Source organism: Dryas octopetala, chromosome 1, assembly GCF_963921425.1.
Source record: "Dryas octopetala chromosome 1, drDryOcto1.1, whole genome shotgun sequence".
In the NCBI taxonomy this organism is placed as follows: domain Eukaryota; kingdom Viridiplantae; phylum Streptophyta; class Magnoliopsida; order Rosales; family Rosaceae; genus Dryas; species Dryas octopetala.
In genome coordinates this window covers 1,229,484-1,248,864 of record NC_141366.1, presented here as the reverse complement: position 1 = coordinate 1,248,864, position 19,381 = coordinate 1,229,484, and the positions used below count along the sequence as shown (strand labels likewise).

The 19,381-nt window shown below is 37.3% G+C and overlaps 5 protein-coding genes across 8 annotated transcripts; 1 reads left to right on the top strand and 4 right to left on the bottom strand.

Moving 5' to 3' along the window:
* The first annotated feature begins 918 nt into the window (after positions 1-918).
* On the top strand, positions 919-2,052 carry LOC147296140 (cellulose synthase-like protein E1). The gene is made up of 2 exons (XM_086233313.1): positions 919-1,245; positions 1,453-2,052. The coding sequence occupies exons 1-2, from the start codon at positions 1,021-1,023 to the stop codon at positions 1,957-1,959; spliced, it is 732 nt and encodes a 243-aa protein (XP_086089439.1). The 5' UTR covers positions 919-1,020; the 3' UTR covers positions 1,960-2,052.
* Positions 2,053-2,203: 151 nt separating this feature from the next.
* Positions 2,204-6,046, bottom strand: LOC147296139 (cellulose synthase-like protein E1). The gene is made up of 8 exons (XM_086233302.1): positions 5,753-6,046; positions 5,233-5,557; positions 4,525-4,665; positions 4,288-4,419; positions 3,990-4,199; positions 3,640-3,864; positions 3,021-3,368; positions 2,204-2,822 (listed from the first exon to the last, which is right to left on the bottom strand). Exons 1-8 carry the CDS (start codon positions 6,022-6,024, stop codon positions 2,262-2,264), a joined length of 2,214 nt encoding a protein of 737 aa, XP_086089428.1. The 5' UTR covers positions 6,025-6,046; the 3' UTR covers positions 2,204-2,261.
* A 1,090-nt stretch (positions 6,047-7,136) lies between these two features.
* Positions 7,137-9,210, bottom strand: LOC147296138 (transmembrane emp24 domain-containing protein p24beta2-like). Its single transcript, XM_086233321.1, has 5 exons — positions 9,050-9,210; positions 8,471-8,680; positions 8,046-8,232; positions 7,812-7,919; positions 7,137-7,614 (listed from the first exon to the last, which is right to left on the bottom strand). Exons 2-5 carry the CDS (start codon positions 8,678-8,680, stop codon positions 7,481-7,483), a joined length of 639 nt encoding a protein of 212 aa, XP_086089447.1. The 5' UTR covers positions 9,050-9,210; the 3' UTR covers positions 7,137-7,480.
* Positions 9,211-10,132: 922 nt separating this feature from the next.
* Positions 10,133-13,072, bottom strand: NOI (RPM1-interacting protein 4 (RIN4) family protein). Its single transcript, XM_086242547.1, has 3 exons — positions 12,945-13,072; positions 11,232-11,423; positions 10,133-10,462 (listed from the first exon to the last, which is right to left on the bottom strand). The coding sequence occupies exons 1-3, from the start codon at positions 12,948-12,950 to the stop codon at positions 10,418-10,420; spliced, it is 243 nt and encodes an 80-aa protein (XP_086098673.1). The 5' UTR covers positions 12,951-13,072; the 3' UTR covers positions 10,133-10,417.
* A 916-nt stretch (positions 13,073-13,988) lies between these two features.
* On the bottom strand, positions 13,989-18,819 carry LOC147296136 (PPR superfamily protein). Of its 4 annotated transcripts, none has more exons than XM_086233280.1 (6): positions 18,639-18,819; positions 15,111-18,515; positions 14,882-14,966; positions 14,703-14,773; positions 14,446-14,614; positions 13,989-14,293 (listed from the first exon to the last, which is right to left on the bottom strand). In XM_086233280.1, exons 1-2 carry the CDS (start codon positions 18,787-18,789, stop codon positions 15,268-15,270), a joined length of 3,399 nt encoding a protein of 1,132 aa, XP_086089406.1. In that variant the 5' UTR covers positions 18,790-18,819; the 3' UTR covers positions 13,989-14,293; positions 14,446-14,614; positions 14,703-14,773; positions 14,882-14,966; positions 15,111-15,267. The 4 variants fall into 4 exon arrangements, with proteins under 4 accessions (XP_086089406.1, XP_086089414.1, XP_086089397.1 ...); XM_086233288.1 differs by having other exon boundaries at positions 14,485-14,614; XM_086233271.1 differs by having other exon boundaries at positions 13,989-14,614; positions 15,075-18,515.
* Between the last annotated feature and the right edge of the window lie 562 nt (positions 18,820-19,381).

The window sequence follows — 19,381 nt, the reverse complement described above, 5'->3', positions numbered from 1 at the left end:
TCCACTAAGTTGACCACCCCACTTAAATTTTTACCCCTTTGTACCCATTTTGCCCCTGCATTAAAAAAAAAAAACTCAGCCCCTCCAATTTGGCCGGCCACCCCTCCCAACCCTCCCCGCCGTCGGTGCGACCCACCCAGCCCTCCCCGCCGCCGGCGCGACCCAGCCCTCCCCTTCGCCGGTCGACCCCGCCCACACCCAGCCCTCCCCGCCGCCCGATCTCCCTTCTCTCTCTCTCCCCTCTCTCTGCCATCTTCTCTCTCTCCCCTCTGTCTACCATCTTCTCTCTCCAGATCGGGGGTCGCGGCGGGGCTTGAGGTGAGGGGGTGCGGGCGGGCTAGGGATGGGTGCGACGGGGGTGCGGGCGGGCTGGGGATGGGTGCGACAGGGGCTGGGCTTGGGTGAGGGGGTGCGGGCGGGCTGGGGATGGGTGCGACGGCGGCTGGGGATGGGTGCGACGGCGGCGGGGTTTGAGGTGAGGGGGTGCGGGCTGGCTGGGGAGGGGAGGGGATCGGTGGGGGAGTGGTGGCTGGGTGGGGGAGGAGGAGAGGAGGGCAAAATGGGCAAAAATGGGCAAAAAATTAGGGGGGTGGTCAACTCAGCAGAATGGGGTGGTGCGCATAGCCCCCCCCATCCAAATTTTACAACAAAAAGTTAATTAAAATAACAATAATAAGAAGGAATTTATAGTTCTGCAGTTAAAAAAAGGGGAAATTCTATACAGACCCACATAAATTGTTCAGTTGACCCCATATGCTTGCTCATGTGGTCTAATTCTAAATGGATACTAGGGGCAATCCTGACATCCACTTCCTATAAATATCAATCCTATACTTATCTAGTTAATAAATGCACCACCCCAGTCTTAAAATCTGAAACCAACAACCTCCCCCCCCCCCCCCCCCCACAGAACGGGCAATGACATTCAATGTGATGTGCATACAATGTGCTATAATATAAGTTGGAAATAGAAAGTTCAGGAAGAAAAATTGAGATTGTGGCTTTCCCTATCTACCCATAATGTGGCATTCAATGGGATGTGCATATAAGAGATGGTCAGAAGGTAACTTCCAGATTTTGCTTTCAAAGTACAGTCCTGCATGGTATGGCCATGGAAAGATCAGTTTTGGCCTTCAACTTGGATATCTTCGCTTCTCCTTCTGGGCTCCAAATTGCTTTGCAACGCTTGTCTACTCAATCATCCCTTCACTTTACCTCCTTGGAGGCACATCCTTATTTCCACAGGTATATATATATTGTTCCTCTCATTAATTTTTCATGTAACTAATGCTACATTTGTTTGCTCTGATACTATATTGAACATTCATCCTAAAAGCTTAACCTATTAAATGGATAGACTCAATGAGTATTTAGGGCCTTATTAGACATTTAGCTCATCCTATGTAGGACAAATATGCTCAAACTGTAATGGGTTCTGTTTTGTGGATTCAGATTTCAAGCCCTTGGTTCATACCATTTGCATATGTGATAATTTCCAAGTACACTTGGAGCCTTGTGGAGTTTCTGATGTGTGGTGGCACAATCTTGGGTTGGTGGAACGACCAACGTATATGGCTTTACCAGAGAACAACCTCCTACCTGTTTGCATTCATTGATACCATTCTACACTCCCTGGGATATACTGATTATACATTTGTAATAACAGCCAAGGTGGCTGATGATGAAGAAGTGTCACAACGATACCAGAAAGAGATTATGGAATTTGGAAGCTCTTCTCCAATGTTTACCATATTGGCAACACTCGCATTGCTCAATTTGTATTCCTTTTCTGGGGTTGTACATGAAGCAATGACTGGAAAGGGGATTGCAGAAGTTTGTGAGTCAATGGCTTTGCAAATTATAAAAATGTGGGGCTTTGATTCTCATCAACCTACCTCTGTACCATGCCCTTTATCTAAGGAAGGACAAGGGAAAGATGCCGAGTTCCGTAGCATTTAAATCAATGGCATTTGCTGCATTTTCTTGTATATGTTTTAAATTCTCGTATTAAATAGACTGAAGGTGTGTGTAGGATTCAGCTATTGATGTTATCTCGCTGTCCCACATGATCAAGTTGATAGTCATCCCTTGGGGTCTCTGAATAAACGCTGCATGGAGCTTCTTTTAGCAATAAACACAATATCAATACTCGCAAAATATATTTTAGCAAATGATTCTTTTTTACAAAACCCATATCATGTGATAGAGTGAAGAAAAATAATTAATTAACGTGGTTGGGGTCTAAAGCATTTACACACAATTTAATATGAGAACTTAAAACATATACATGCAAATACAGCAACCGCCATTGATTTATATGCTATAGAGCTTGGAATCTTTCCTTTGTCCTTCCTTAGATAAAGGGCTTGGTACAGAGGTAGGTTGATGAGAATCAAAGCCCCACTTAGAACAATTTGCAAAGCCATGGTCTCATAAACTTTTGCTATGTCCTCTAATCCAGCAATTGTTTCCTTCACAAACCCAGCAAAGCAGAACAAATTGAGCAATGCAAGTGTTGCCAATATGGTGCAAATTGAAGACGAGGCTCCAAATTCTATAATCTCTTTCTGGTATCGTTGCGATACTTCTTCATCAGCAGCCACCTTCGCTGTTATTACAAATTTTGAATCAGTGTATCCAAGGGAGTGCAGAATGGTATCAATGAAGGCAAAGAGGTAGGAGGTTGTTCTCTGGTAAAGCCATATACGTTGGTCGTTCCACCAACCTAAGATTGTGCCACCACACAACACATACTCCACAAGGCTGCAAGTGTACTTGGCAATTATCACATATGCAAATGGTGCGATCCATGAGCTTGAGATCTAAAGCCACAAAAAAGTCTTGCAAGTCATTATATATAAAATCTTTGATTTTTGCACTTACTGTCAATTTGTATTGGGTTGAATATATATACTCGAACTGTATACACAGTTGCAGGAATATACACTATACTAAGAAACATGTAAATTTGTGACATTTAAATTATTGAGAAAAAAGATAGAGCAAGGAACCATATATACCTGTGGAAATAAGGAAATGCCTCTAAGGAGGTATAGTGGAGGGAGAAGTGAGTAAACGAGTGTTGCAAAGCAATTTGAAGCCCAGAAGCAGAAGCGAAGATATCCAAGTCGGAGGCCTAAACTAATCTTTCCATGACCATACCATGCAGGACTGTACTTGGAAAGTAAAATCTGGAAATCACCTTCTGACCATCTCTTATGTTGCACAAGTGTCTCAGTCACTGTGGTTGGAGCTAATCCTAAGAAAGCTTTCCTTGTGGGGTTGCAGTTCACTGATTTCCATCCCCGGCATTGGATCGATAGCCCCGTTATCACATCCTCAACTGCACACCCATATTTCACACCCATCTGCAAATTATAATTAAAATTGATCATCAAGCTCAAATATTATGCACTGAAGTGTGTGAAAAATATTCTTGGTAATCATTGTTAGTGAGACCTACAAAATTTATGTCAAGTAGATCTTAACAAAATTTTGATGAATTTAAATGATATCGGTTCTACTAACAATGATTTCGTGTCGTTTCATCGTTGATTTGTTAATATATCACATCACAACAATGATGTGGTATATACACAGTTGTCCCTGAATTTTTTTTGGTGGGAGAGAGAGGGAGACCTCCTTTCCCCATTGAGTGTTCTCTTCAAATGTACAACTTGCAAGACGTTTTGAACTTTTTTCCAATTCACGAATGCCAATTTCTTCTCCTTTTATGTTCTCCCACTTCATTTCACTCTTGCATCCCTTACTGAACTTCCTCCCACAAAGAGTATCTCTTCTGTGAAAGCATCCACTTCCAATATATAGAGGACCCCCATAACCATCCAAACCATGGAATTCCACCTTCAATTAATATATACCCAACACAGAGATTAATTCCAAATATTTGAGCAATGATTAAAGTTAGAAATACATGAAACTTCAATCAAAAAGTTCGGTTCTTATATTCCATTAACATATCCACTCACATCATTGAGCACTCGTAGTGAAGAGTATAATTCATTCTTAGTAAGGTTTTCGAAATTTTGTGGGAACTGTACGTATGCAATCTCATGGCCTCTTTCTTCATCCATTAGGAAGCAAAGTGCATCGCGTATGGCCATGGAGTCATTTGAATACATATCACAGTCTACATTAAGAAGTACCTTCCCATTGCTGATGTTTGAAGATACCCTAATCTGCACAAATTCATAGCCACGATCAAAACTACAAGTATATTAATGAACAGTTCTGTATACCAGAACATGCAAGATGTAAATTAATTACCAGTGCATTCATAGCACCAGCTTTGAAGTTATGGTGATACTGAGGTCTCTTCTCGCGAGCCAAATACACTAAAGTTGGCAATACACGCCCTTTAACATCTGTTGCATTTGGGTCTCTCCCGTCAATTACTATCTGGAAAAGGATATATTAAACATAAAAATCAGAGAGCTAGAAACTCAAATTCAATATTGGTTTTTTCTCATTTTTAATTAGCTAATGAAGACCAAAATGGCTTACTTGAAGAATGGTGTCATGGTCACGTCCAGATGAGTATGAATCCCACTCATAAAAGCCTTTGTGTTTTGATCGTACTTCTTCTGGAATGTGGCCAAGCTTCACTGTATTCTCGATTTGATTCTCCATGTCTTTGTATAATTGCTACAACAACAAATGGATCAATCAGTAAGCTAATAAATAATGTAATACTAATAGCAAATTAGCAATATGATAACAATAATAATAAATTCATTATTATTATTATTATTTTTATTATTATTTTTTAATTATATATATTAGGAAAAGTACGTCATCCATGTCCTTATATGCACTCTTTTCCACTATAACGGCTGAAGTAACATTGGCATTTAGCAGAGTGATGGGTCTCTGTTCTTGCAGCACAAATATGTGTGGGACGGACCCATACCATGTGTGAGGAGGAGAGCCATTAGCTATATGCAATAGGCTTGAAAACACGTCACGCATTACCCAATTCACATAATAAATATCATTTATCTCTTCAAGTTAACCAAATTATTGACCCAATTTAATTACCATAAATTATACTTTCTTTTTGAAAAAATAAAAATAAAAAATGTTCAACCGTTTTTCATTTTCCTTTTGGCGTTTTGGGTAATAGTAACAATTTAAATTACCAAATTGGAGCCTCAGTGCATGCATATTTTTAACAATGTTGCATTTGGACCCAATATGGTAAAGAATTAGTACCTTAATGACCACCAAATCTTTAGCCTGATCATTATCGATTGCATGGTCAGAAGCTATGGAGGCAAAATAAGCAGCAGGTGACCTTGGCTCCACATTGTATTTCTTGCAGTGTGGTATCCAATGCTTAGAAAACTGAGCAGCCTCCAAGAGAGCATGGTATGTAAGTTGTGACCCTCCATCGTCAGAGAGATACACACTGAGCTTCTCAGGTGGGTAATCATAAGCCATGACTGATAGAACAGTGTTCATCACCATCATTGGCGGCTCTATGATTGGGTCTGCCGTGCACACGAATATGTCCACCCCCGGCAGCTCGTTCTCATATCTGTTTGATTCTAAATTAATCAAAGGCATGCTCCATAACAGAGACCAACATGAAGTAATCAATTAAGTTTGTCCCTCAACTAAAACTAAAGCCATAGAGTTTTATTTCCTTTTTTGGTTAGGTTGAAAGAACTTCATAGAGTCATTATTTCAAGCACACATATACATATCCAAATAGAGAGAGACATATATATACCTCTGAGAGAGTCTGTCCTTGAAAGTGTGCCTATACACACGGTTCCAGCGGGAGGCTTGAGTGAGGACCCAGTAAAAGCCAAACCATATCTCAGCACCCAACAGCCCAATCCAACCAAATCTTCCATCTTCTCCTGGTTTTGGGATGTGACTCACCCTATAAACCCAAACCAAACATATACCCACAAAAATAGACGCTGCAAATAACCTATATATAACTCTTCCCTTGGCTCTCTTCGTCTCAAACAATGCTAAATGCCTTTGCTCTCCCATTTTTCAGCTCTTTGTATTCAATTCAGACTTTTAATGACTTTTATTAAATTTAAATAAGCTCTTCTCTATTATAAATGGTTTTTATTATTTGATAACGACAAAGATGTTGTTTTCTACAATTTTTTTTTTTTTTTAATTTGGACCACATCAGCAACAGCAAGCATAAATTTTCATATAATACGACATCACCCTCTTTCTCTTATTCTTTTCTACACATTTTACTACGCATGCTATATTGCTATCGACCACCATTCAATTTTACCACCCATTGAAGAAGCTTACGTTGGTGTACCGAAAATAAATAAATAAAATAAACAGAGCTTGACTTCTTGACTTCTTGGCAGCCATGTTCAAAAATCAAACCACCCAAAGGAAGCTCTTTTCTCTTATGGGTTCAAAAACCTCTGAAGTGAGCATTTTGGGTTTTCATGGTATTGATGATTCTTGGCCAAATTTGGCAGAGCATAGTAAGCGATTCTTGGAGAACAATTAATGGGTTTTGTACTTTTGTGTGAAACACTGAATGCAGGAATGTACAGCTATATCCTTTAGGTTACGGGTTACCAGAGCTTTCGATCGGGAAATTGGTTTGTAAAATCCGCGACTTTTGAAGGCTTGAAGCATACTTTTCTTGGTTTCCAAATTTTACAACAAAAAGTTAATTAAAATAACAATAATAAGAAGGAATTTATAGTTCTGCAGTTAAAAAAAGGGGAAATTCTATACAGACCCACATAAATTGTTCAGTTGACCCCATATGCTTGCTCATGTGGTCTAATTCTAAATGGATACTAGGGGCAATCCTGACATCCACTTCCTATAAATATCAATCCTATACTTATCTAGTTAATAAATGCACCACCCCAGTCTTAAAATCTGAAACCAACAAGATATAACAAACCACACCCCTCCCCCCCCCCCCCCCCACAGAACGGGCAATGACATTCAATGTGATGTGCATACAATGTGCTATAATATAAGTTGGAAATAGAAAGTTCAGGAAGAAAAATTGAGATTGTGGCTTTCCCTATCTACCCATAATGTGGCATTCAATGGGATGTGCATATAATGTGCTATCTACCAGTAAACCCATGAGAAAGAACAGTTCATGAGAAAGAACAGTCAATAACCTGTACAAATGTACTGTAGCCGGTGATATAATAGCTGAAATTAGTAATCTTAGACTGGCTTTATACACATGAACAATTAATCAGGCCAAAATGGACACAATTCTGGGTCACTCATATTCAACGACATAAATACAAAACTTTATAAAAGTTTAGAAAAAAGTTAAGGGTTCCCACAAGAAACTAAGAGATGGCTTAGAGATTCCAAATTGATAGTTTTTTCTATACATGATTTATTCCTTCTGGATAAGTTAGAAATGAGATCAGAAGCATGGAATAACAATTAGGTGGAAAATTCTACTACTGAATATCCCTTGGCTGTGACAAGGTCAAACTCTGGTCACCCCAAGCTTCCGTTCAAAGAGGCGGCGAAGAAGGTAAACTTGGAGAACACTGGCGCCAACAAGTGCTGCTGATTCAAAAAAGGCCTTGTAAATCGCCCTCTGGCTCATTGCTTCGTTTACTGCATCAACAATTGGAAGAGCAATTTGCATAACAAAAGATCGACAGGACAAACAATTTATGCGGACATATTTGCCCTTTAGACAGAAAATACACAGAGAGAGAGAGAGAGAGAGAGAGAGAGAGAGAGATACTATACAAATTCATGGACACTATGGAATCAATACTAGTTCAACTGGGACAGAGTTCAGCAGATACCTATTGCCTGGCGTTCAGTTTGAGCCTCTAGCCAATGCTGCTCAAACTGAATGTTGTAAAGAGCTTCCTCTAACTTTGATACCTGCTCTAACAAAGGGTTAAAATGCTCTGCAGATATGAACAGAGATATAGTCAGTCCACCTTATTTTCCAAAGAGCTCAAAAGTTAAAAGAATAATTATAGATTTCTAAAAAGCACAATGGCACGCAGCAATGGCACGCAGCAATGGCTCACCATCTTTAGCATGCTGATCATAGTATGTGAAATGGCTAACATGTATATCGAAGTCTATGGTTTCATGATAAGGCGACTTGTTGGTGAAGCAAAAATGATGAACACCTTTGTGACTAGTGACAAACTCATACTTCTCACTAGTCTTGTCACGAAAATCTGTAATCTGCTCACCAGAGGGTCCCTTCACCTGAAATTTCAATACATTGCAGGATCACGGGTGGGTTTTCAGTTTAATAAGAACATAAAACAATTATGATTTCGCTAATATATTTTACAAAACATAAGAAATAGACCCTTTTAACATGCCTCTTAATATGATGCTTAAGAATATAGACATGGAGTACATGGTCTCCAGTTTAGCTAATTAGCTGAGCAGTTTTACTGAATTGACCAGAAGAGAAAAGAGATTATGACATGGAGCTTACCACAAGATCAACACCGTCCTGAGTATATTGCCAAGATGCATCAACCTTAATTACAACAAAAGAGATATGGACAGTATCTCCTTCATACTGAACATTATGAGAGAGGCACTCTTCTCTGTCAATAACAAATCTGATCCCAAAAACTGCTTGTAGACTCAACAAAAATGCCAGCAATAAAACAACAGCATAGTTTGAAAACCCAACATTCATCTGTAGATTAAAAAGAGGAATGTTAACATCTTAAAAGTTAAAACATGTAATAGTTGAAAAAAAAAAAGAAAAAAAAAAGGTTTTTCTTTTCAAGAGATTGAGCGGAAAAAAAAAATAGAGATTAAAACTTGCGATATAATAAAAAGGTACAATCACAAGAAATAGATGCCATTCCATTCCCCGTTTGGCTGCCTAGAAAGGGCAAGGAAATTAGAGATACCCTCATTAAAAAAAAAAAAAAAAAAAAAAAGCTATTAAATTTTGGTTATTTTCTTTTCTTTTGCATCCAAACAGAGTTACAGAAAGATCGAACAAAACGAAATTATTGGAAGCTAAAATCATAATATTCATAGAAGAGAGAGAATTTACCTTGGAATGTTTCGACAACTTGATTAAGCCCGCGAAGAAAATAAAAAATAAAAAATAAAAAATAAAATTGAATAATCTGGTAAGGTTTACCCGTGTTAGAGTTAAGGATGAAGAGTTTCTGTTTATTTAGGTTTCAAATCTAAAGGGGGAGACTTTGAACGTAACGAGACTGCAAGTACACGTAAAGCTTCAGTTTAGTACACTTGTCGCTTTTATGAACGACATGTCGTTTAATCTGTCCTTCTCGTGTGTGTCTGTTTTAAATTTTTAACAAGGTAACGATTTCTTAGTAGCAATTAGAAGAAATGTGTATAAGTCGGTGTATTGTCCCAATTTGGCTGGCCCATTTCGTCTAAGCCTTTTTTCATGCAATAAAAGTGAGGTGTTTATCTAATAATACTCGAATACTCGGATGTATTTGATACATTTGACAAAAAAATAATAAAAGTAGATGTAAGTCCTTATTATACATTTTCCTTCATTTAAAAGGGAGTCCTTATAATAAAAAATAATAAATTCTAACATTTTTTTTTTAAATCAACTCATTATAGTTTTAAGTATTTATATATATTTAAATGTCGAGCATTTGTAATGGCCATGCATAAAAGACTAACAATCTAAAAAATGAACAATTTGACCCACTTTTAAATGTCCGAACAAATTTGCATCGAGCAAAGTTGAAGACTTCCATCTCAACTATTAGGTCATATAGAGTAAAAATGAGTTTGGACCAAAAAAAAGAGAGAGTAAAAATGAGTATAATGCATCTTGACCGTTCATCTATGATCTAAACTATAAATTTGTATTGTACATTAAAAAAACTCTAATCAACGGTCTAGATTGAGAACCTGAAAACATGACTGTCTGGCAAAAAATAATTTCTCTATATATTATTATATTTTCTTGATTGAAAATAAATATTATTAGGAATCTTAGACTTCTTTTTCCTGATAACATGTAGTATATACAAATAACCAACGATTTAAAAATCCCAGAGAGTTCTCCTGGAAAAAAGAAAAAGATTTTGGAAATTTCAAAGAGAAATAAAATGATTTCACAAGCAAGAACAGTTTGATAATACAATTGAGGGAAGAAAAAAAAATGTCATAAGCGAAGCTGTAAACCGTGCAGCACAGATAAGACAGAGAAACAGATTGGCATGTAATAACAATCATCACATCAGACAATATAGATACAATAAGTATTTGTCTTCTTTACTCCTCCCATCACAAAGTTTTTTTACGCCACACAATAAATTTCATCCATCACTGCTATACAGCTCCCTATCTTCTTTGGAAAAATATGGTGGAGCCAGTTACAGAACCACATGCTCTTCTGTTGAAGCACACTTACATGGAGAGCACCTTGTCAAGATTCCACAGGTGGATCGTGCATGCAGCAAAACCATTTTTTCTGAGAACCAGAGAATCATCCACAAAGGGAAACAAAGTCAAGCAAATTAGATCAAGTTTGGGCAGCAAATTAGATCAAATTCTTCTATATTCTCTAGTAATTGGAAACATAAAAACATATATGCACATAGGTGTGAATATAAGAAAATTAAAAGACCATATAATGCACCACAAGATGAGTAAACACTAAACACCAGGCCACTTCTCATAATGATAATGATACAACTGTGCCTATTAGGATAGATCTGTTATAAAGAAGACAGAACCAGAGCATTTTCCAGTCCAGCTCCCATGGAGCGATAAAAAAATGCAGATATACAGCCAAATCAACTTTTTTTTTTTTCTTTTTTTTTTTTTCAATCCCTTGGCAGTTGGCACTAAATATAATGTCATTTTCTCTTTTTGTGACTACAGTTCTAGATAAGATGTCAGTTGCATGGATTTCTAAGTTAAGTGATAGGCTGAGTGTGACTGATAAGGCAGTGTTACAAGGAGTCCATTTTTGCTCACCACAAAAAAGTGGTGGTAGCATTACCACTATCATGGATGGGTGAGACGTGTTACCAAAAAGTTGTCATACAGTGGTAATGCTTACCATGGTGAACAAAAATGAATTCCGTGTTACAAGGGCATAAAGTCTATTATAGTGTTTCAAAAGCAAAAGAAAACCGCCATCAACTAGACAAAAATGTACTGCCATTGGCTTTCTCATGTTTATATCAAATCATTGGAAAAAGAAATGAGACAACTTCTATGAGAAAGCATCTTACAGACGGAGGCCTTCCAGTGCCAGGATTCACTCCATGCCTGATATTATTATGATCAGCCTTTCCTGGCGACTCAGGTTTGCCACCTGTCTTCTTCTCATCCCTAGCTTTGTTAAAGATAACAGTAAATCCCTCAGCTGAAGCAGGATCGTTGACATCCCACTCACCAAATTTTGGGAGTGGCCTGCCCTTTTCCTGTTGGCAATCAGTAAAATATTCTCATTTAAGATAACAAGTTTGCTAATTTTTGGCTGGACTAATTACATGTTGACCACAATTAGATGTCAAAATGCCATTTAATACAATCAAGATTATAAGCTAATATTACCGTCCAAGTTCTGGGATAAGGAAACAAAGTGTTGTGCAATCCATACCAGCTCGTAACCGCAATTCAAGGACCCACAACCATATAAATTAATTCTATAACACATCAGATTTATATGAATAACAATATAAGTCATGGCCATGTAATTAACTGCAACTAGTCCCGGTAGTTTCCAAACGCATAGCTTATACATCAAGAGCTTCCATGAACACAGCTAATGATTCACAAGCAATAGAATAGAAAGGACAGACCACCACTCTGCTACATCCCTAATCCCATCAAGGTTGGCATCAATCACACACCACGCACCAGAATAAAATTGCATTAAGCACACAGGACAGACCACCAGAAACCAAATATCAGGCCCCCCTAGCTTTCTAGACTGCAAATTACCCCTCAATAGGATCAAAAACCTTTGAAAAAATTCAGGGAAAAAGGGTGCTAATGATGCTCAGAAAAGCCAACTGATTGCTGAAAGGACATAAAGCAATTTAGACAACATAACTCAATCATTTACAGGAAGAAGTTCAACCCACCAGAACCATATTAATAAAAATCATAAAGAAAGACGAAATCATTGAAAAGGAAAAAAAAAAAAAAAAAAAAAACTCCAGCCTTTCCCCTAGAAAAAATCATAAAGATAGACGAAATCATTTAAAAGCTGTTTAGTTCTTTATGAAAATCCTTGTTTTGGGCAAAGCAATTACAAAACTTCTTCATCCAGCTAATTTACACATTCGGAGATGGCATGAAAAACACACACATACACACAGAGCCACATATATACATGAGAATGAGAACTTAGGAAATATCAGAGACACTTAAGATACTAAGCAAAAACATCCTTTTAACTTGAAGAAATAATTATACAAACCAATGATAATCACCATGAATTACGTAGCAATCTGTATAAGATAATACAACCCATTCAAACAATGAATGACAACAAATAATAATAATCCTCTGAATAGCAATATCGACTCTCAAAAATTTAAGTTACTAATTTTGCAACAATCATAAACGAAAATTTTCATTTTTACTATTCTCAATGAAAAGTTAAAGTCTGCTCCTCTGAAAAACCCAAAATTGCATGAAGTATGTAACCGCGAATACACAAACCATTGATTTTGCAGTTGATAATCATATTAAAAAAAAAAAAAAGATGAATTTTGCTCAAAATTAATGTGAAAAATATTACAACGAATTGATCCGAATCATTTACTATTAAATTAATAAAGATTAACCAAAAAATCTATGTATTAGAGCTCAAATCAATCGGGAACCAAAGCAAATCCAGCAAATTAAGCATCACAGAGATTAAAAATATAAACTCATCAAAATTAAAGATTCATATTTTAAATTAAGAGAAGGAGACGAAAGCGATTACGTACCGACATGAATTCGATCAAAAAGAAATTTTTTCCGGGAAAAGAAAATGACTCGGAAAGCAATGAGAGAGAGAGACAGAGAGAGAGAGAGAGAGAGAGTTGGGCCAGAAATGGGCCTATTATTGAATGCAAAATTGCAAATGTGAAATCTGGGAATTTCAGACTTTAACGGTCTTTTCATGAATAAACGGCGTTATTTCCTTAACGGGAACGGAAAGCTAGTTGCATCGCCGTTTAGAAAACGTCAGCCCTGACGTGATTTGTGTGTTTTAGTCTTTTAGATTGAAAGGAATGTAATAACGGAACGGAGTGGTGAGCTGGCAGACGGCGTGAGGATGTAGGAGTAGCTGTTGGGTTGCACGGAGGCAAACAGCACATTGACTTGCTGGCAATCGCAACGTTCAAAACAGTTCGGCGTCTCCATGTCTTCTATATTAATCAAATTAATTAATAAATTAATGGACCTTCCATTTTTTTTACTCAAATTGTGTAATTTTGTGCAACTCGGCAGTTAAAATTTGTGTGTTAGCAATGAACTCCATCATTCAAGTGGGATTGGGACAAAATGGAAAAAAAAAGTTGATAGAATACTAAAGTGAGACTTCAAAAAATAGACACTTCTAATTTTACACTATAAAGTCGCATAGAGAATGTTCGCATTTTTCTTACAATAACAATATCCTCATTTGAAACTTCTCTGGCATTGGTCTAATTCTATAAGATAAATGATCAAATTGCATATTTCGTTTTTTGTTTTATGTTTCATAACCTTAAGGTCCTTGACAAAATAGAAAGTTGTAAAGACAAAAGGGATTTTTTTCTTTACTTTTATATTATAAGCAAAATATCAACTGGTGTTGGCTTGTGGGTTTTGTTGATTTCCTTTTTCTTTTTATCTTGTGCCCATCAAAACCCTGCAACTTGCATATTTAAGCTTGAACATAAAGAATTATTCTAAAATAAGTTTTTTTTTTTATTTAAAAAAAGCCTAGTCTAGAGGAATCTAGCTGATGATCACCAAAGCATACATTATGAGAAAATGAGAAATGCATACAAAAACAATATCATGGGTACATTATAATTATACAAAGTCAAAGTAGCAATTCATCCCTGTAAAAATTGCTAGATTCTGTCTACCATGCTGATGGCATTGAATTATATTTTGCAAAACAGAAATTTAAAATTCATGGTACCCATCAACATATTCCATTGCAGTGTAGTCCCTGTCCCTGTGCCTCCATCATCAGGTGCAAATTAAAGATGCAGATTGAGACACCCCATTCACTTGGCTCCCTCTGGGGCCAGCTTCATTCCCTATCAAAAAGCTATCTCCACCTTTCTCGGCTTGATGTCTATCAAAAATTTTGAGTAGTCATGATTCCCAGGATAAAATTATAATTCATTCACAGGAATAAAGTGGAGAATTTAGATTGATACAAAGAGAAAAATTTGGGGATGGTGGAAAGCTTTGCATACATGTATTCTCAGGCAAAGCACAACTTACAGATTGGGTAAGGCATGGGCAATGATTACTGATCCTAACCTTCCAAGCAGTGAGCCAAATGGCAGTGCTCACTCAAACATTCCAACACTACCGTAAATTTGCTCAAGAAGCATGGGCATGAGTGTGCTCCTAAACCCTTATCCATTGCGCAGAGACCAAGAGACCGTCTCTTTAATAGTTGTGGTGCAACAATGAAGTAATCAGACATCAAGATACAAGAAAGAACTGCCTAAAAGAAATAAAAACATATTACCCACCAGCGACTCCTATGCAGAGAGCATCTTCAGTAACATTCTAGTACTTGTTGCCAGAAAGAAGCATCTTCTACCTAAAGAGAATATTAGGACTAAAAGGGTAAATAGAACCCCTTAAAGCATTGATCATAATAAAATAAAGCAGGGCTTGTAATTGCATATAAATAGAAGTTGGAACTTACATAGCATGTAGCATGATTCATTTTGATCCAACAGATATCACATCAAGAAACATTATACCCAAGCATGAGGTAGACTGCATTTCACCTGAAGTAACAGAAATAGGCTATTGAATAAATACAAAAGTAAGATACAAGTTAAAAAAAGTAAAAAAAAAAAAAAAATGAAGAATAAGGAATTGAAGAATGAGCATACGGAATATGAACTGTAAGTCTGTAAACTATATCATACAGGTCATGTTGTATCATAACTTGTGGGCCCATCACAGTCTCATCTCCCACCAGACCTCTAGAAGAAAGGTTTATATCATAACATGGTTTAGTAATGAAAGCCCATCGCAGTCTCATCCCCCAATCAAATTAAGTTGCTTTACAACCTGTCAATAGTATTATTTCATTTTACTGCGCCTCAAAGAGTTTAATGTTCCCATTGCAATCATCAACCTCTCATGTAGTGTTAGGGCACTTCCATCCCAATTTCCAGATATCAATCCCCTCTCCGATAAATCTCCCAAAAGTTGTTCACCTTCCATAAGATTATTATCAGAGGAAACAGCACCAATGAGCAGAGTATAAGTTGTTGTGTTGGGCAAGAGACCTCTTTGTTTCATCTCCTCGTAAAGCTTAAATGCAGCCACAACATCACCATTAGCACAAAGGCCTGAAATGAGAACATTATACACAGCAACATCAAGCTTCAAACCACATCGTTCCATTACACCCCTCAATTTTAGAGCCTCAACAAGGTTGGATCCTTTGCAAAACGTGTGCATCAAAGTAGTAAAAGTAGCAGTTGTTGGAACGAGTTGCATCCGAAGCATGCAATCAAGAACCAGCATCGCTTCTTCAATCTTCCCACATTTCGCAAGCCCTCTAACCATAGCACTCTCAGCAATGTCACAGGAAGTGACACCAAGAGCCTCCATTTGATCTTTTAGCTCAAATGCTCCTTGTATATCACCCACTCTACACATACCGTTAATTAGAGTGAAATAATGTGTATTCTTAGGAGTGAAACCTTTGGCCAACATTTCATACAGAAGAATATGAGATGCTAGGAAAGATGAGCTTCTGAACAGTCCATTCAAGATTGCACCGTGGGTGTCTATATTAGCAGAAACTCCCAACAGATTCATGACACTAATTAGATCAAAGGCCTTCCCCATCTTACCAGCTTCAGAATACTTGCTAATAAGCATGTTAAATGTTAAATGATCAGCTATCGTACCTTCCAGTATCATCTTATTCAACATTTTGTGGGCAACATCCAACATACCTGACTTACATAACCCAAGAATAAGAGAGTGGCATGTCAATTTGTCAGGCAATAATCCGACCCTGATCATGTTATTGTACAACATAGAGCATGTCAAGAAGTCTTGGTTCTTCGAGTATCCATGCAAGAGAATATTATATGTAGCCAAATCAGGGCACAATCTTCGTCTCCCCATAGTGGAAAGGATATCTTTTGCCTTCATCATTTTTCCTGTCCTTGAGTATCCATCTATTAGTACATTAGAAGCAATAGTATCCGAGAATAGACCTTTGTTCTCCATCTCTTCAAAGAGATACAAAGCAGCCTTAAACTGGCCGGTCTTGAAGAGACCATCAACTAGACAGGTATACATTATTGCATTTGCTGAGTAAGTTCCTTTTTCCACCACTTTCCCAAACAACAGGATGGCAGCAACCATTTTGCCCTTCCTGCATAACCCAGCAAGAAGGCTACCATATGTATAATTATCAGGCAGAACATTATTCTGAACCATCTCATCAAGAAGGACAACAGCCTCTTGCAAATTCCCAGATTTACATATCTCAGAAAGTACTGTATTGTAGACAACAGTATCAACGGCAGATGGAATGCCATGGAGTTTCTTCAAAAATTTCCTTGCCTCTCCCAAATTTCCACCCTTGCATAGACCTTTCATTATACTTCCATATGTGAATGGACTTGGGTGATGACCTAGTTTAATCATTTCATCAAACATAGAAAATGCTTTTAACCCATTTCCCATGTTTCCATAGCCGTTAATTATACAATCCAGAGTAATGGAATTGGGAACAAGACCCATAATGCTCATATGATGCATGAAATCTTCTGCCTCTCCTAGCTTTCCAGCTTCACAAAGCGAAGCAACCAATATGTTACATGTGAAATGGTCGGCACCGTGGCCATTGTGATTCATAACTGCATAGATCTTTAATGCTTCAACTATGTTGCCCATCTTGCAAGAGTTGTAGATTAACGTAGAATATATTATTCTATTTGGTGAAAGGCCAGCTTTATAAATTTTACACATTATCTCCCTTGCATGTTTCATCTTCCCAGCTCTGCAAAGTCCATTTATGAGCACTGAAAATGCTATAATATCAGGATCCACACCATCCTGGACCATCATGTTAAGCAATTGCACAGCTTCATCAAGCAACCCATTTTTGCATAACCCATCCATGATCACTGTATATATATTACAACCAATATCAATCCCATTCATCCGCATATTCTCAAAGAGACTTCTTGCTAAATCAAACTTGGCATGCTTACACAGCCCATTTAAAAGAGCCCCATAGCTGACTTTATTAGGTCTTAGTCCCACTACTTCCATCATATCCGAAAGTCTGAAAGCTTCTTCAAACTCGCCCTTTCGACAGAGCCCGTCAATCAAAGCATTGTAAGTAATACAATTCGGTGAAAGATTAAACATTGACATCTCATCAAAAACCCTGGTAGCAACACCAATCTTCCCCTCCTTGACAAACCCATTAATTACAATATTGTAGGTAATTTCATTAGGAGATAACTTCTTCCTTCTCATCTTCTTCAACAGCAAATAACCTTTTGCACTCCTACTGTTTCTACACAAATCATTAATGAGCATGTTATATGTACATACATCTGCTTCTATACCCTTAGAACCCATATGATCAATAAGCTCAAAGGCTGCTTTATACCTCCCGTTCTTGCAGTACCAATTGAGCATAGTATTATAAGTAACTACATTTGGAGCATAGCCACTCTTTTCCATCTTTCTCAAAAGATAACTAGCTTTCTTAAGCCTCCCTTCCACACATAAAACACTAATCAATATATTAAAAGTAGCAACATCAGGGCAAACACTCTTAGCAAGCATTTCTTTGAAAAAAGACCACACTGACGCAGCACTGCGGCCCTTTGCCAACGAAGCTAGGATCATATTACAAGTATAAGCCGATGGCCTAAATCCCCGAAAACCCATTAAATAGAAAGTGTCTACAGCACTACCAGCCATTCCTTCCCTTAAATAAACTCTAATTAGAAGGTCAAAGACAGAAGGGTTTGAATTGCAAAGACGGTAAGTGTCCATTAGGGCACCAAAAACAGATTCTGAGCCAACACCCATTTGTGATAAATGCCCCAAAATTGATTTGGCAGAGTCATTCATTCTAGCTCGAACAAGTATATGGATTGTAACGGAAAGTATATGAGTGAGGTGGTTGAGTTCCAAACCAGGTTGTTTGATGACCCAGTTGAGAAATTTCAAAGCGAGCCTTCCATGCACTGGTCTAAGAGAAGCCAACCTATACTCCATGTGGTTCAGTGATTCCCAACGGTCTATAGTGAGAATTGTGTATATGCTCTTCTCCATACCTGATCCTGTTGTTCCCAAAAGTTAAAAGCTTAGCCTCAAAACAAACACTCTGTTCCCAAAATCGAAACTTTAGCCTCAAAATAAACGCGCACACACACACACACAGAGACGTAGAGAAAATGCCATACCGGAGGTTTGTGTGTTTTTGTGAGCTCTGTTTCGGATATCATCTCCAAGATTTATTTTGATATTTCGAGAAAAACCATGAAAAGCTCTCAACTTGGAAATTTTTTGGGAGACTAGAGACAACTGTTTAGTACCCGTCGTTGAGGACAACATCGAGTGTGCTAATGCTTCTTTGTCATGAACATCGAAAACTGAAGAAGACTTTCGACCAAAAAAAAAGGCTTTTTTACCCAAATAGCACCTGAACTATAGGGGGTGTGCTCAAATACCACCCAAACTTTTTTTCTTGCCAATTTACCACCTGAAATTATTAATATGTGCTAATTTGCCACCTAACATCCATTTTTCTGTTAAATCATCAAAAAATTTCCCAAACTTCCCATTTTACCCTTGAATACAATAAAAAAATATTATTATTTTAAAAACTTTTTTTAAAATATAATTAGAAAAAAAATTAAAAACTAAAAAAATAGAAAATGGAAATACCCTTTTTTTTTAGGGGGTTTAATTAGATTTTTTTTTTAATATTTAAAATGCTTTTTTTATATAAATGACGAAAATACCCTTGAAATAAATAGAAAAATTAACTAAAATGACGGTAGGTGGTAAATTGGCCAATATGTGAAAGTTCAGGTGGTAAATTGGCAAGAAAAAAAGTTTGGGTGGTATTTAAGCACACCCTTTATAGTTCAGGTGGTATTTGAGTAAAAAAGTCAAAAAAAAATGAAGAAGACAGAAGACAGAG